The sequence below is a fragment of the Ceratotherium simum genome, chromosome 38 (genome assembly GCF_057802395.1).
Source record: "Ceratotherium simum simum isolate JZ-2026a chromosome 38, ASM5780239v1, whole genome shotgun sequence".
In the NCBI taxonomy this organism is placed as follows: Eukaryota; Metazoa; Chordata; class Mammalia; order Perissodactyla; family Rhinocerotidae; genus Ceratotherium; species Ceratotherium simum.
The window spans coordinates 8,418,846-8,435,779 of NC_141937.1; the positions used below are offsets into that span (position 1 = coordinate 8,418,846).

At 48.1% G+C, this 16,934-nt stretch overlaps 1 protein-coding gene across 1 annotated transcript in view; it reads right to left on the minus strand.

Annotated features, from left to right (window-relative positions):
* The window catches only part of IGF2R (insulin like growth factor 2 receptor), a 117,392-nt gene extending 100,862 nt beyond the window's left edge, over nucleotides 1–16,530 (minus strand). Inside the window, exon 1 of the mRNA XM_087425066.1 lies at nucleotides 16,216–16,530. Within this exon, the coding sequence (XP_087281192.1) occupies nucleotides 16,216–16,364 (149 nt within the window). The 5' untranslated portion in view covers nucleotides 16,365–16,530. The remainder of the gene's footprint in view (nucleotides 1–16,215) is intronic.
* Between the last annotated feature and the right edge of the window lie 404 nt (nucleotides 16,531–16,934).

Sequence of the window (16,934 nt, forward strand, 5' to 3'; positions counted from 1 at the left end):
CTGGTAGTTCCCACACTCGGGGCTAGATCTCCTTAGGTGTCTCCAACTACAGCTACTCTGGACAGGAACGCCCTCCTTCCCAGAACGACGACTGGCAGGCACAGAATCAATATTGACTGATGGGTGGAGGAGGAAAGCGGGCCAGGGGACTAAGAACACATCACAGCACAACTGTCACCACAGGTGCCGACATCCACGGGGCAAAGCCACCCCAGCACTGGACGCCATTATTCCACTCTCCCAAGTTCCTCAGCTGAAAGGTCAAAGATTCCAAGGCCCAGAAAGGTCAAGGGCCCTGCCCAGCATCACACGGTTATGAAATGACAAGGCCTGGAGTACGCCCAGGTCCGCCTGAGCCCCAAGGGCAAATGCTTCAACTGCCTCGCATAGAACCAATGTTTTTAAGTTTTTTTACCTTTTCAGGAAATATTTAGTTTGAGGTACAACACTGAACCTGGCAAACCATTCCACCAAACTTTAGAGTTTAAATCTTGTCACAATAAATGCCACTAGAATCACAGATTCGAGGTTGGCATAAAGATTTCCAGAGTGAGTCCATCTGACAATGGCCCCTGAGAAGCGGCGAACTCTCTGAAGATCTGGGCTACCCCGCGTCACGCTGATCAACAATCATCTACTCTTCCCAGCTCAACTTCTTCCCCAAGTTTTAAACTTCTGCTGCTCTGTACCCTCTGTCCAGTTCTGCTTTCTGTTTTGCACCGCGTGAATTGCCAAACACCAAAGGCAGCGCCTACCACAGCCTCTCTTCCCTCACCAGACTGGTTTCCGAAGGAGGATCAATTCCGAGCCCTCTCCTTCCCCCTGGCTGCACTCGCCTCACTTTTGTACCCAAGCTGGTCGAGGATTCCACTAAGAAGGAACACATCTATCCCGTTCTCCTCATCTCAGCTTCACTCTCCTTTAAAATGACTCCTTAGCTTACCACAGAGCCGCCCTCCGAAAACCCCACTAACAGTCCCATAGTAAGTGCCATCAGTAACTGGGGACCATCCCACAATCAAACAATCAGAGCCAGCAGGGAATGGGGCAGAGGAGAAGTCACACCCAAGGCAAATGACTTTAAGAGATCTTTGATTTTAAGGTGAATTCTGTGACTGCAATATGCCCTGGACACAGGCAATTAATTTCACTGTGCAAGCTGAGCACACAGGCTGGGTCGTTCTCTTAGTTAAAGAAAGCTTAAGACTGTCTGCCCCCGACTACAATCCCATGGCCTCTGCTGAAACCATTTTATACTACTACTGCAGTCAGTCTGCGGCTGTTCAGCGGCACAGAGGTCCCATTTTAACCTCACTCGGTTTAAGTTTCATAATATCCTCAAAGGTGATGGTAGATTCCCAATGAGAAGGAAGCACACAAGTGGCATACTGTCAACCAACGCAGAGACAGGAAGGCGTTTCTACTTTCCCAACACTGCTCCAGCAAACACCACGTTCAGAAGCCATCCTGGTCAGGGCTGAACCAATCTAGGGGCAGCAAATCTGCCTCGAGTTCAGGAAGCTTAGAGAAGAGAAACACAGAGCCATCTCCACTGAATGAAGTATCCATGTCTGGCCAGAAGAAAGAGAAGTCAGAAGAAAAGGCTGGAGGGGTACAACCAAACAATATTTTTAAACTATTTGACACTGATGTCTTACTGTGACACCTCTCAAGTTTTCATGTGTCATCACTGAATACCTACAAAACTGCAATACCTTGCAAAATATAATTTGGGGTGCTTTCATTCTTAAAACAGCTAACATCTAGAATAAAGTCTATAAAATTCAATGATAAAATGTATGGTATGCCCAACCCCTAAAGAAAAAAATCTTAGAAAGCTGAGTTCCTTCCCTCCAACACAAAACAGCTCCAAGAACTCTCATTCTGTCCCTTCCTCGTGGACTGTCACAGAGCCACAGTCTTTCGAAATACACCTTCGTTCCCTCACTCCCTGAGTCCTGGGGTTATGGTAATGGTCATGTGGCTATTAAACATTTTATTACTGGCCTACAATTATCGGTATATAAAGCAGGGTAGAGGTACAATGGAACCAGTAATGTAATTAATAAGCATGTGTGAATCTATAATTTGGTTTCTTTTAAAAAAAAAAAAAAAACCCAGTTGGTGATATACGAGCTAAATTCACAAAGACGGTCACTGGCTACAGGAATGTTTTTCTGAATCTAGAGAGAGCAGCAAAACTTTGGGGATAAGGGGAATGCAAAGTCTTTCCAACGTGAACATCCAAAAAGATTTTCCTGCATTTGGCCTGCATCCAAGTCCTCCAACAGAACATTCAGGAAATCATTTGGCTCACTACTGCCCCTTATCATTATCAGATAGTTTCTCAGCTCACACACTCAGCCCACTAACCTTCAAAAGTCTGGAACAGTCTCCTAAACTAAGAAGGGGGTTGAGAGGGACAGGGAGAAAGGAGGGCATAGAAAGAGGCAGGGTTTCCCAAACGGACATTTGCAGCAGAATGTCCAAAGCATAATGTAGCCACTGTTGTCAACAACTTTCTGCTGCTGACACTAGAAGAGAAAAATCTGATGTGGCACATAAATCCCCACCCTGATATGAAGACTGGGCAGCACATGAGCCTGACACGGCACAGCCAGAGCTCATATAGGAAGTACTTCACTTCCTATTCTAGCAAACCCACAAAGCTGTGGATCAAGACACAGGGCCTGCAAAAAAAAAAACAAGGATGTGCCAAACATCAGTCTTTGGTTTTCCCTGGTAGTTACACAGGGTCTGGGAGCAGGAAGCCAGTTGGCTAGAGAGGTATCCGGCTGGAAGCAAGGCTGTTAAGTCAGCACCAGAGCCCAAGGCGCCAGGGCGTGGGCATGGGGGCCCAATGATGCTTTAAAACCAGCGTCAGGAGTGACTGACAGAGATAATGTAAAAGAGAGGCGAGCTTCACTCGGGAAGCCACCATGGCAACGGTGGAAAGAACCCCCAGACCGGGCCCTGAACCCCACACCGGTCTGACCAGCTGTGTGGGACATGCTTAATCTCTCTGAGCCCCAACTTCCTTGTCTACGCGACTGAGCCCCTGCAAGGTCACTGTCAGGAAAATCGAGACCAGGAAAGCAGAGCTTTCGAGACACTATGATCTAAGGCTTTCATCTGGATCAACAGAAGGATTCAGACGGCTTAAAAATTAAGTTTACAAAAAAAGGTAAGTTGGCTTGGGGCCGCCTAAAGGAATGTCACATGACACTGGCAAGGAACTGGAGAGGAGAGAGGGAGGCAGGGGGCAGGCCTTGTCTTGGGCCATCTCCACAGGGCTGAGGGAGTTCAAGACAAAGACCAGGGGCTCGGGACACACACGCACACACACATGCCTGTGCACACACACACACCAGCTGCCTCCTGGGATCTCTCAGGACAGGCCAGGGGTGCTCAGGCCACGGGGACACACACACACACGCACATGCACACACCAGCTGCCTTCTGGGCTCTCGCAGGACAGGCCAGCCACTTCAGGCCAACCCAAGCCTGCACCATGTGGCCACCAGCTGCCACCAGAACAGAGGCCTGATGAATCTGGAACTTCTGGCAGCGTAGCAAGGGGAAAAGGACAGGACACACTCTTCCTAAAGAGGTTTCACTGAAATGCCAAGTGTGGAATTCTTAGTAAATCAGCAAGCGCTCCGGCACAACATACAGCTACCACAAAGGACCGGCCTGTCCTTCCTCTGTGACACCGGTGGCATTTCTGCTCAGATCAACTGCATGATACCAGGATGCAGGCCAGTATTTCAACCCTAAACCCTGCTCCATAACAATCTTTATTTAAATCAGAGTAATCATCTAAATGTTCTCATCCTTCATTCCTCATAAGCATAAGGAAGGGTTGGATTAATTATATGGATGTCTGAATTCAACTGCCTTTAAAGTCAACCCAGCCCTCAGCATAGAATTCAAACCTTAATGCTCAGTCCCCTAGTCGGCCGTCACCAACATCCCAGAAAACCTTCCCAGACCCAGTGCCCATGCCTCAGAGCCCTACCTACAGGGGAAGGTCTGCCTTCCTAATTTCTGGGCACTCAGCTGGCTGGTTCACGATGCTCACGAAGCCGCTATCCTACTAGCATCTTCACCAGGCCAATGCGGCTGACACAGGAGAAAAGGCTCTGCTTTGAAGATGCTGGGGTCAAATGTCAGGGTGGCACGTCCGGCTCAGCAAAACCTAACACCCAGCTGGGAAAAGGAAACAAACACACAGCATACCCCTTTAGTGCCAAGTCAGTATCACCTTTACAAAAGCTTTCATTTAAAAAGAACAGCATTATCTTACCTAACCCTTAAAAGCTTTTAAGAAGAATAAGGGGAACATTTGTTGAGTGACTCTACGCCCCACACTTTCGCTGCATGATCTGCGAACACCATCACTTGACCTCCGCCCAGTCTCTCCAGGCAGGTGCTGCGCCCTCCTTCACGGACACGGAACAATGGCCTACTGAGGGCATTGACCTTGCCTCCCGTCAAAACCTCAACAAGTGGCAAAGCCAGCATTTGAAAGAGGCCTGTTCCGCCCCAGAGCTTGTGTTATTATCTCCACCACATGGCCACGGTAAAGGCGTCACCAACCAAAATGTAACCTGATGAGAACAAGCAGCTGTTCTAAGTCACTACCCTTAGCAGAGACCTTGAGTCCTAATTCACTGAGGAAGCTGAACTAGAAACTTCCAAGTTTCCATCAAACCTACCAGCCTAGTAGCATCGTCCTCACATAGTCTGCCTTCCCCCCTGTGCTCTGGCTCCCAGCCCTTCTCACCTACTTGTTTTTGTCTCCTCTCTCTCTTCTCCCTCCTTCTCTCCCTTCCCCCTGGATCACCAATTTTTCTCCCTGTGCTAGACCATTCCCCTCGGTATACAAACCTTTTGTGCTATATCCCACTTGTTACAACACTCCCTTGTCTCCACATCCCACCCATTTCTCTGATCCCTCTTACAGTGAACTTCTTGTAAGGGTGGTCCAAACCTGCTGTCCCCACATCCTATCCTCCCATTCTCCCTTGAATCCAACCAGGCTTTTCCCACCTCTCCACCAAAACCTGTGTCGCAGCCACCAAAGACCCCTGCACTGCAAAACCCACTGGTCAATTCTGGGTGTTCGCATTTCTGGGTGCTCAGCACCTGACCACTCTCTTCTTACAGCACGCTCTTCCCTGGGCTTCCCCCACATCGCTCTCTCTTGGTTCCTGTCCCAGCTCCCTGGCAGCTCCTCGTCAGCCTCCTCTGCTGTTCCCTGTCATCTAGCAGACCTCTAAGAACTGAGCACAGTCATGCGCCGAATAACGATGCTTCAGTCAATGAAGGACCGCATATACGACAGTAGTCCCATAACATGAGTACCAGGTAGCCTAGGTGTGTAGTAGGCTACACCACCAAGGTTTGCGTAAGTGCACTCTGTGATGTTCACACAACAACAAAATCACCTAATGACACATTTCTCAGAACATATCCCTGTCGTTAAGAGATGCATGACTGTACCTCAGACTTTGCCTCCATCAATATGTCATCCAGTGGTTTTCTCTATATGATGGCAGCTCCCAAACTGATTTCCCCAGCCCAAGACACTGCCCTAAACCCAAAGACACAGCTCTAACTGCCCACTCGACCTCCCACCTGGATGTCCAGTAGACGTCTCAACATCAACATGGCCAAGCCAAATTCCTCTTCCCCCAAAACTCACATTTCCCACAACCCTCTCCATCTCTGACAACGGCAACTCCATCCTTTCAACTGCTCAGACCAAACACCTAAGAGTCATCCTTTCTCTTCTTTCTCTCCTCACATCCCATATCCAATCATCAGCAAATCCTATCAGCTGTACGTTCAGAATATCCAGGATCTGACCACTTTTCACCACACCCATTGCTACAACCCTGGTCCCAACTGTTATCACTTCTTACCTGGTCTATCAAAAACCCCAGCTTCCCCTTTTGGCCACCCCCCACCCTATGTCACTCCTCTGCTCAAAATCCTCCCAGGGCTCCCACCTCCCTCAGAATAAAAGCCGGAGTCATTACAATGGCCTATAGGACCTGGCCCCAGATAATTCTCTGCCTTCTCTCCAGTCCTCTCCTTCCATTCTCTCAGTCTCTCATGCTGCTCCAGCCACAATGGCTCCTTCGCCATTTCCCAACTATGTCAGCCGTGCTCCCTGCCAGAGCCATCTGATGCTCTTCCCCCCGCAAGACGCATAGTTCACTCCCTCACTTCCTTCGTGGTCGGCTTGAATGTCACCTAACAGAAAGACCCCGGGATAGTGCAGCCTACATAAAACAGCCCCGGCCCGCAGCTCCTCTTCCCCGCCTCAGCGTGTCAACCACAGTGCCCAAGCCACACTGCCTCCTCTAAAGGGTCAACTCTCAAGATACAGGAGAGATCCAGGCTGCTGCTCTCCATTGTGGTAACACTTCTGTGGCGGACAGCAGGTGGAGAAGCCTCAGAGGAACCACAAGGATGACTCACTGGAGACACTGGTGTCACTTCTAGGAACCGACTTCTTCAGCACTTCCATTCTGGTGGTTTGTGCTGCTATTTGCAGCCCGGGGGCGAGAAGCAGGGAGTGCTTGGGGAGTTTTGTGCTTTTAGTACAAAACAGTGTTTTAAAATGTAGAACTGGTTTTAGACTAGAGATGATCCTACAGATGGCAACAAATTAATTTTACACACAATCAAAATCCAACGGTCAATCTACTCCTGCATGAGCTGTCTCCGTGCACTCGCACATTTTATCACACAACACACGCATATGTGTGAAGAATATTCTCGGCCTTAAAGCCCAAAGGTTCCAGTTAAGAAGACAGCCCCTCAACTTTCCTCCCAGGCCGCCCACTGGCAACAAAATTTCAAAGGCCACTTTTCACTGTTTCCACATTCCTTAATTTTTTCCTCCATATCCTAAAACAAAACGAAAATTAATACTTTCACAATCTCTCTGATTTCCTACAACTCTCCTCGCTCCCTGTGAACAGTAATACTTGTAGGAATCTGCTCGGTGGCCCAGAGGAAGCTGCCCTCCATATGTTTACCGAAGGACGGCTGCCCCAGGGGATCTAAGAGCCCACAAAACAAAAAAGAAAAATCCTACCCAAGGTCTCTAGCTGATGTGAAGGTCAAGTTTCATGTTTGCAGGAACTAGAGGGACTGGGATTTTCCCCCACTGTGGAGGATTCACACCGACCTGCCCCCTGCGCTGGTGAACACAGAGCCAGAAATAGGCAGATGACGCACTGCTTTGGGCGCCTCAAAACCTAGCCAGCAGCAGCTGGTTTCTAAGTTGCACAGCAAAGTGGAGTTTACCAAGTGCTTTTACATCCATCCCACGGGCTTGCGTTCTCCTTCCCCGTTCCCACCTCCAACAGACGCCCTGGAATCCAGGCCAGCACCCGTTCCCTCCTTCCAGGGAAGCCGGGCGGGGTCTAAGTGCACCCAGGAGCCCCTTCTGACCACTGACCCCCAGGCAGAAGTCAGCTGGGGCTTCTTGACTCCTGCAGGAGATGCACAAGGAGGCTCTCTCTTCCTCCCTGGATGTGGAACTGCTGCAGTCACCACAGGAAGGAGGTTAAGCCAAGAAAACTGCCAAGAAGGGCCCAGGGCCCAGGGCCTGCCCCAACATATGGCACCTGGCACCCGCCCACATCCCACACCTCCGGCCATCCAGCTCCTCCTGGTTTAAGGGAATTTGAGGTGGACTTTCTGCTACTCGCACTGAAGGAATCCTGAAGGACACATACCTCAGAACCACAGAATTGTGGATGCAAAAATGGACCCTGAGAATCACAGAGTCCAGTGGTTGTAAAACTTTTTTAAATGACATAAAGGTTTCTTTCTCAAAAGGACTCTTAGGTGGAGTGCCCATGTATACAAGAGGTAAAGAAGAAATGCTCCCAAGGCACTAACGGAGAAGGCGGGGGTGCAGAGCAATGGGCTAAAAATATCACTGATCTAACAGAGCAACTCTAACCTATAGATAAAAGCAGTCACTGCCACCACAATTTATGAGCATGAGGACCGGCCAGGCACTTAACTACATTCTAATCCTCACACCAACCCTCAAAACAGGGTCGCACCAAAAGGACACCAAAGGGAATTAAGACCTCACAGGACCCGGAAATGGCCCGAGACCTTACAACTAGTAAAGGGAGGCGTCCAGATTCAAAACCAGGACAGGCACTTCCAAACTCCACTCCCATCTCTCTTAGGAGGAAACAGATCCAGAGAACAGAAGTGATTTGCCATAGCCAACTCAATAATCCAGCTCTCCCGTCTCCAGCTGCAGGCAGAACACACTGCACTCTGCCCATCGACATCAACATGGTTTTAGCAGCTGTCTCCTGGCAGGAACAGGGCTAGGGTGACACTGGGGAAGGTGGAAAAGGACCTAAGACTCAAGACCAGCCACAGAGACACACCAGCCAGAGGAACGCCCTGCCCAGCCCTTATCTCCTCGAAAACAATTGACAGCCAAGTGCCAACAACGGCTCCCAGCCCCGCCCTGCACAGCTGCATGAGGAGAGGCCACAGATGCCCAACAGAAGCCTTACTGCAAAGAGTACAGCCAGGAATCACCAGTCGTCAGCAGGGCACCAACACCGTGAAAACAAGATGACAAACCCCAACAGAGAAACTGGGCCCAAGGAAAGAGAATGAACGGAGCAATCAGAGCAGAACCTTACGAGACATCTTCCGAGGGGTAATGAAAGCGGTGGCATGCACGAAGAGAGAACAGGCAGCTGTGAATACAGCAGTCCCCCCTAATCCATGGTTTCGCTTTCTACAATTTCTACAATTCTACTGTTACCCGCGGTCAACCACAGTCCAAAAATATTAAGTGGAAAATTCCAGAAATAAACAATTCCTAAGTTTTAAATTGTGCGCCATTCTGAGTAGCATGACAAAATCTCACGCCATCCCGCTCCGTCCAACCTGGGACATAACAAGTCCCTTTGTCCGGCGGATCCACACTGTATACACTACCCAACCATTAGTCACTTAGCAGCCATCTCGGTTATCAGATCGACTGTCATGGTACCGCAGCACTTGTGTTCAAGTGACCCTTATTTTACTTAATAACGGCACCAAAGCGCAAGAGTAGTGATGCTGGCAATTCGGATACGCCAGAGAGAAGCCGTAAAGGGCTTACTTTAAGTGAAAAGGTGACAGTTTTCAACTTAATAAGAAAAAAAATCATATGCTGAGATTGCTAAGATCTATGGTAATTTTTATTATAATAAATTGTTATAATTATTCTATTTTATTCTAAGTTATTGTTGTTAATCTTTTACTGTGCTTAACTTATGAATTAAGCTTTATCATAGGTATGTATGTATAGGAAAAAACAGTCTATATAGGGTTAGGAACTATCTGCCGTTTCAGGCATCCATTGAGGGTCTTGGAGAGTATCCTCCATAGATAAGGGGGCACTACTATACACATCAATTGGAGACCTTGTTGAAATAAAAAAAAAAATCAACAGAAAAGCTGAAGAGCTTAGAACAACAGGAGACTCGCTAACCTACGGGACAGGAGACGAGATATTCTTCTGGAACCCTGTCCAAAGTGGTAACCAGATACAAAACATAAAAGACAAATCAAGCAGGACAAAGAATAAGTCACAGTAAAGAAAAGCTGAACAGCACAATTAATGAAACTTTGACCCAAAAAGAGAACATTTTTTCCAAACATATAGAACATTCCCTACTTGACTAGGTGCTAGGCCACAAAGGAAGTGTCAATAATTCCACCACAATTACTGGCCACAAGGTTGGGGGGGGGGGGGTGATCCATTTACCCAGGGAAAAAAGATTTCTAAAAGTTAGTGGGTCCAAGAAACTGAAATATTTAGAACTTTTGGGTCCAAGAAGGAAATATTTAGAATTAAAGGATAAAAACTTTACATCAAAACCTATGAGTGGTATGGTCCTCAGGACAAAAAAACATACAGCTTTAAATTCATCTCTTAATTATATAAAATGATTTAAAATAAAAGATCTAAGCTTTCAACTCAAACTGGAAAAGGAAAATGAGGTAAAAGTTAGCGATAGGGCAGAAATTACTAAAATCCAAAGTAAATGGTGATAGAAATGGTAAACAAGACAAAATGCTAGTTCTTTCAAAAAGACTAGAAAAGGTAAACAAATCTTTAGTAAATATGATTAAGGAAAAAATGCACAAATAAATATCAGGAATTTTTTTAATTTACAGATAGAGTATTTTCAAAAGTGTAAGAGTAGCATGCTACATATGTGTATATGAATATATAACTAAAATGACAATTTTCTAGGAAAATACAGAGTACCAAAACTGGCTCAAGAAAAAGCAGAAAATCTGAATAGAAAAATAAAGTAGATAAAACAAATGGTAATCAAAACACCTCCTCCACTATACTCCATCTCCTTAATGGCATCAGGCCCAGATAGTTTTACTGGTGAGTTCTACTGAAATTTAAGGAAGAAAACATGTCCATCAGGGCCGGCCCTGTGGCTTGGTGGTTAAGTGCGCGCGCTGCGATGCTGGTGGCCCGGGTTCGGATCCCGGGTGCGCATCGAGGCACCACTTCTCCGTTCATCCTGAGGCCGAGTCCCGCATACAGCAACTAGAAGGATGTGCAGCTACGGCATACAACTATCCACTGGGGCTTTGGGGGGAAAAAATAAAATAAATAAAATCTTTAAAAAAAAAAAAAAAAAAAAGAAAACATGTCCATCTTATACAAAACTGTTCCACAGCATATAAAATACTGTAAATAAAATACTGTAAATAAAATAAAAGCTAACTAGCTCTTTCCATCAGACAAACATACTAAACTCAGCCAAGAACAGCACAGCAAAGAAAATTACAGCCCAATCTCACAGCTGTGAGCATTCTACAAAAAATATTAGCAAACAGAACTAGATACAGTCATGGAAAAAAATTAACTTTCACCCTTTCCTCATATCATACATAAAAATTAACTCAAAAAATTGATCATAGGGCTAAACATAAAAGTTAAAACTGTAACACTTCTAGGAAAAAATCACAGAAGAAAATCTGTTTGACCTTAGAGTAGATGAGTGGTTCTCAACTGGAGGTAATTTTGCCTAGCAGGGGTCATTTAAGATACCTAGAGACAGTTTGTCACAAGCGGGGCAAGGGTGGGGGGGGCAGCTACTCTTGGCATCTAATGGGCAGAGGCCAGGGATGCTGCTTAATAGCCTACACTGCACAAGACAGTCTCCACAACAAAGAATTATCCAGCCCAAATATCAATAGGGCTGAGGCTAAGAAATCTTGGGGAAGGCACAGATTTCTTAGTCTACAAACCATAAAAAAAAAGATAAAGTTCACTGAAATTAAAAAATATCTGTTCTTCTAAGGATATACTAAGAAAATGAAACGGCAAGCCAAAGACTGGGAAAAAATATTCATAATACACATTACCCATACCTAAGAAAGGACTTGTATCCAGAATACATAAAAAACTCTTAAAACTCTTTAAAGAAATTTTTTAACACTGAGATACCATTACAAACCCACCAGATTGGCTAAAATTTAAAAGACTGATAAGATCAAGTGTTAACAAGGATGCGGAACAACTGGAACTCTCACATATTGCTGGTGGGAATGCAAAATAGCCAACCACTCTGGAATTCAGTCTGACAGCTCCTATGAAGGTAAACACTCACCATCCATTGAGAAATCCCACTCCTACATTATCTACCCAAGAAAAAAAGGAATGCACATGTCCACACAAAATCTTGCACATAAATATTCACAACAGCTTTATTCATAATAGCCAAAAACTAGTAACATCTAGATTACTCTTGAATCAAAGAGAAAATCAAAACTGAGATTACACATTATTTAAAAATTAACAAAAATAAGGAGAGGAGGGTGTTCATGGTTGCTGGCTCCCTGGGGAGAGCAGTCGTGGCCAGCAGTCTTCCAGGAACCCAGTGTGGCGTTCTGTTTATGGTATCTCCATTCCAGCTCTGATCCCTCCTAGTTTTTTTCTCTGCTTAAGAAATACTTGGAGAATAAATGAGTTCTGCGTCACCTTGCCAGGAATAAAGGATAAATTCAGGCCTCTGTCCCTCCCTGGTCACGAGTCAGTGCTGAGGAAAACAGGAGGACTCCTAAGTATACCCAATTTCAGCTACCCAATTTCAGCTACTTCCCCTCCTCATACAACATCCATGACCAGTGGAGGCATTAACAAGAGGTCTCCGTGGCTGGGACAATTCAAAGGAAAAAGAACAGAAAAAGAAGAAAAACAACAGTAACTGCAAAGTAATCAGCTACTTTCTGCCACTAGCCCTGTTGAATTCTCTCTGCCTAGTACCATACGGTTTTATATGCCGAGATCAAAACAAAGATGAGAACATCTAAATTATTTTTCTCAACCCTCCCTTTTAAAAATCCCTCTATGAAGCACTGATAAAAGATGTGAAGCCCAATTAGGAATTCACTTCCTGGGACTTTGTCAGGATGCTACTCTAAGAATTAATGCATGAGATCTCATTTACCCATAATGAAGAATCTTGGGCATCTACACACACTTATTGTTGCAAGAAATGCATACACACAAATGGATGTGGTCCAGGTTTAACATGTGGCCCAAATTAGGCAGATAAGCATCATTCCTTCAGAAAAATCGCAGGAAAAAAAAATCTCCTTAGAGACAGCAACTAAATCAACCTTAACTCCCAGCCGGCTTCATTATTCTCTTGTCCACAACATAATAAAACCTTTCCAGCCTTTCCAGCATTTATATCCAAACAACTAGGGGGAAATTTGTTCGGAATAACTTTTAAATTACTTAACTACTTAAATCAAACCAGCCCAATGCATTGTTTTATAACTAGTACAAACTGTTACGACCTCACTAATTAAGGATGCTAACACCTAAAGGGTGGAAACTCACCTATTAAATACGTGAGGTGGCATTTTACAAAGTGTAAATCATACAGTAATGAGTAAAGCTACTGACTAGTGGAGAGCATCTGGGTCACTTTTAGTGACTCTGTGTGGCCCAGCCTCTGCCCCCTCTTCCTCTGGGCCCCTTCTCCTCTTGCTCTCTCTGGTCCTGCCCCAATGACCTGCAGGCATCCCTCACCAGCACAAGACCCCTTCGGACCTCTGGACCTGCCAGTCCCACAGCTGGTCACAGTGGCCTCCAGTTCTTTCTGCTAGCGCACCACCTCCCAAGAAACAGCTGAGTGACTCAGGCTCCCCAACTTCTCCCACAGTACGAGACTCACCTGGGGCAGCAATCCTCCCACTTAGAACACACGTGACTGAGTGTCTCCACAGGACAAGCACTTACTGAAAGCGCTGCGCAGAGCCAGACACACTGTGGGAAACTTGCCTTTGTTGTCCCTGCTTTTCAGGGCACGACTCGCAGAGACCTGTTCTCTCCACGTGCACAGATGTAATCAAAGCTGCTGCTGAGAGCTCCTCCACTCGCCTTCCTCCCTCCCAATAACTGACTGCCCCAGGCACTGCACCCCTGCCCACCACCCTGACTCCAGGAGTCATCAGGGCCAGCTTTGCCCTCACCCGAGGGCCCACATGGTGCCCTGCACGCACCCCTGACTCCCCCAGTTGGTCCTAAGGGACTGCAGATGTAATGTACCCTCTGGGGCTTTAGAGACCTGGGCTTGGGAGGAGGGGATGTTTCCCTGGAAACCCAACTCCATTTTTTGGAGATGATGAGAATTGACCACAAGGGTCTCGTTGAAGCTGTACCATGTCTGGGCACTCCAAACCCATTGAGATGGATGACGGGGATCTGGGTTCTGCCCTAGGCACCAAATCACAAGGACCAAGATGGTTTTCAATGGAAAAATGTGTTCCGTAGTACAAACAAGGAATTTACAAACATTTGGAACTGTGATCCTGTGTCTATCGAGGACTGCAGCCATGTGACAAAGCTGCACACACACACACACACAGTAACACTTGCAGAAGTCTACTTTCCACACTCATAGTGGAGACTGGGGTGAGTTATGTACATTTCAGCTAAATGGATGGCCAGGGATGGAGTAAAAAGGCAGCTTAACACATCCTGCTTTGGTGATACTTGGTATTAAAAAGATGATCAGCTCACATTCCCATTCTTCAAATACCCACTAGAGTTAAGGAACTTTTGGCGAGTGTTATAAAAGTACTACACAGATTTTTGACCCCTCCTCCCCCCAAAAATTTTAACAAGTATTTAAGCCAAGTAGCCATTGAAAACAGGAACAGGAAAAACTTCACTTTGCAGGTATTGAGTTTAAAGTAGATTCAATCCGGCTCTGGAGAAGTCTCAGTGCGAAACCACAGAGCAGTAACAAGGGAAACAAACGTGAGCAAGCCCACCTCTGCAGAGAATGCGCGGTTTGCTGTCCTAAGGAAACCTGGCAGACAAACCAAACGTACCAACTTTAAAAATATTCTAAAGATGCAGAGGGCACATTTATCATACTAACAATGCATATCACCCTTCAGAACATTTGAGCATTCACTAAGTTACGTCCACATGTGACTGTGGGCAGGAGTATTTAAAAATACAAAGGCTATTTCCTACTGGACCAAGAGGCTGTGTTCCACCTGGAGATGAGGTCAATGAATGCAGGTTCAAAACGCAGTGATGACTAACCTAACACAAAAGGAAGGGCCCCCTGCATCAGCCACAGAATATGGGTCTGCCCTTGAGGCCAACTTGAACTTTAACTCCTAAGAAATAAATTCCAATTTGCTAACAAGACCAAGACTTCCACACCCCCAGTCCAGCTAAGTTCATTTCTTATGGATGTGTTTGGTCACAGCAGCCATTATTCCAAAACTCCTTCCTTTAAATGTCAGTTGCAGCCTGACCTTGTATCAGTTGCCTGCCTTCTTGCTGTACCACGCTCATTACTTGAGTAACTATGTATCATAGGGCAGCTAACTGGCCTATAAACTAACATACAGCAAACTCCCCCTCCTCCCTTCCAAAAAAGGGAAAAGAAATAAAGAATATAGTCCTTTCCAAAGAGTTTTACTGTAAGCTCTGCCTCATTCTTCTTAGAATGATAATTTCTGCAAGTTCTGAACTCAGGGGTGCTAATAAGACCATCTCTGATAGAAGGGAATAAGAACCCCATAAACTCCACCACAAACTCAAAGATCAGCACAAAGTGGGCTCAAATTCACTTCATTCTAAGAAGTAACTTGCTAGTGCCAGGGAGAACTGCTGATCGCTCACTATTCTTTCAGAACTCTTCCTCCTGATTGCTTTCCACCAAAGATTAAAAAATAAATAAAAGCTGGATTTTCCATCATTCAAAACAGTCCAGAAAAGGTTGGTCAGAAAATTCTCGGAATTGGCAGTTCCCCAGTCCCGGGCCTCCTGGCCATGGCCGGACACCAACAGCCCTCGATGGGTCTAGCGATTATACAGTCATGGTTCCCAGAGCAAGACTCCACGAGAATAATCCACTCCGGAGACAACGACATCATGTGAGCAACTAGACAGGAAGTTAGGTTCGGAGAAGTGAAGGATAAAGTCGTGAAAGCCAATACAGGATGACCACCCCCCGCTCCCCTGATCAAAAAGAAAACAAAAGTCACCTTCTGCAGAAAAACTACTATAAAGAGAAAATGGAACACCGCACTGAGGAAATCAACCAGCAAGTGAAACCAACCCCCCCCCCCAACTCCAAGGCCATTCGCGCGGGGGAGTCTTTCCACACTCAGGGGCCTCTCCAAAGCCCCGCTAATGGAACTTTGAGGACAACGTGGAGCGGGAACAAAGCGGAGCTGTAGTTCCTACGTCCTCCAACTTTCGCAGGCGCACCGCTGCGAGGGGGCAGGCGCACCGCTGCGAGGGGGCAGGCGCTGGGCGGGAGGCTGCCCGCAGTGTGTGCCCCGGACGGTTCGGGGCCGCCGGGCACTCGGACACAAAGCCACCCCGGACTTAGTGATAGCCACAAGTGGCCAGGCAGCGGCCTCCTGGGGCCAGCGCCAGGATGTCGCGCCCCCCGCGCCCTCCGCCCGCGCGCAGCACCCCTAGTCTTTCAGCCTTGGGCACCACGCGGGCAACTTTCCCTCGGGGGCGGGGAGCCCCAGCCCGGTCTAGAGGAGACTTGGGCACCCCGGCCCCCTCCCCGAGCGCCCCCGCCCCCCACCCAGTCCCGGCGCGCGCCCGGGGCACCGCGAGCGAAGCCTGCGCCCCGGCGGGCCACCCACCTGCACAGCTCAGGGAACTCGGAGCCCTGGGCCCGCGCGGCCCCCGGGGCCCAGACGAGCAGCAGCAGCTGCAGCAGGAGCAGGGAGCGCGGCGGGCGGCCGGCGAGCGCGGGCCCCAGGTGGGCGCTCCGGCCGGCGGCGGCTCCCATCGCGCCGGGCCCGGGCTGCACCGCGGGCGCGGGACCAGCCGCACTCGGCCGCCGGGGGCCGCGCCCGGGACGTGGTCGCGCCGCCAGGGCGGAGGCGGAGACGGAGACGCAGAGGGGCAGGAGCAGCACCAGGAGCGCGAGCGGAGCGAGTGCCCAGGGGCGCGCGGCTCGGCTGGGCTCGGCGGCGGCGGCTCCGGAACCGCGTCACGTGACCGCGCCCGGCACCGCCCCCTCCCCCGCCCCGCTCACATGACTCCCTTGTTCAGGTGATCCCCGCCCGCCGGCCCCGCCCAGCTCCGTCACGTGAGCGCGGCACGCGCCGACCAGGAAGCGGCGCGGCGGGCGCAGGTGAGGGGGTCTCGGCCTCAGTTTCCCCTGGCGCGCACTCTGGCTCCAGACGCGTGCGCTTCCTAACTTGGAGTAACCGTTTCCCACCCTTGACCGACAGACAGGGGAAAATAAAAAGGCTTAGATTAAGTGCCCAGCCGTCAGTGCCACCGCACAGCTGTGTGTGGCTTTGGATCCGTGGCGAATGGGGACACACTTTTCCTGCCATGCGGAGTCAAATCC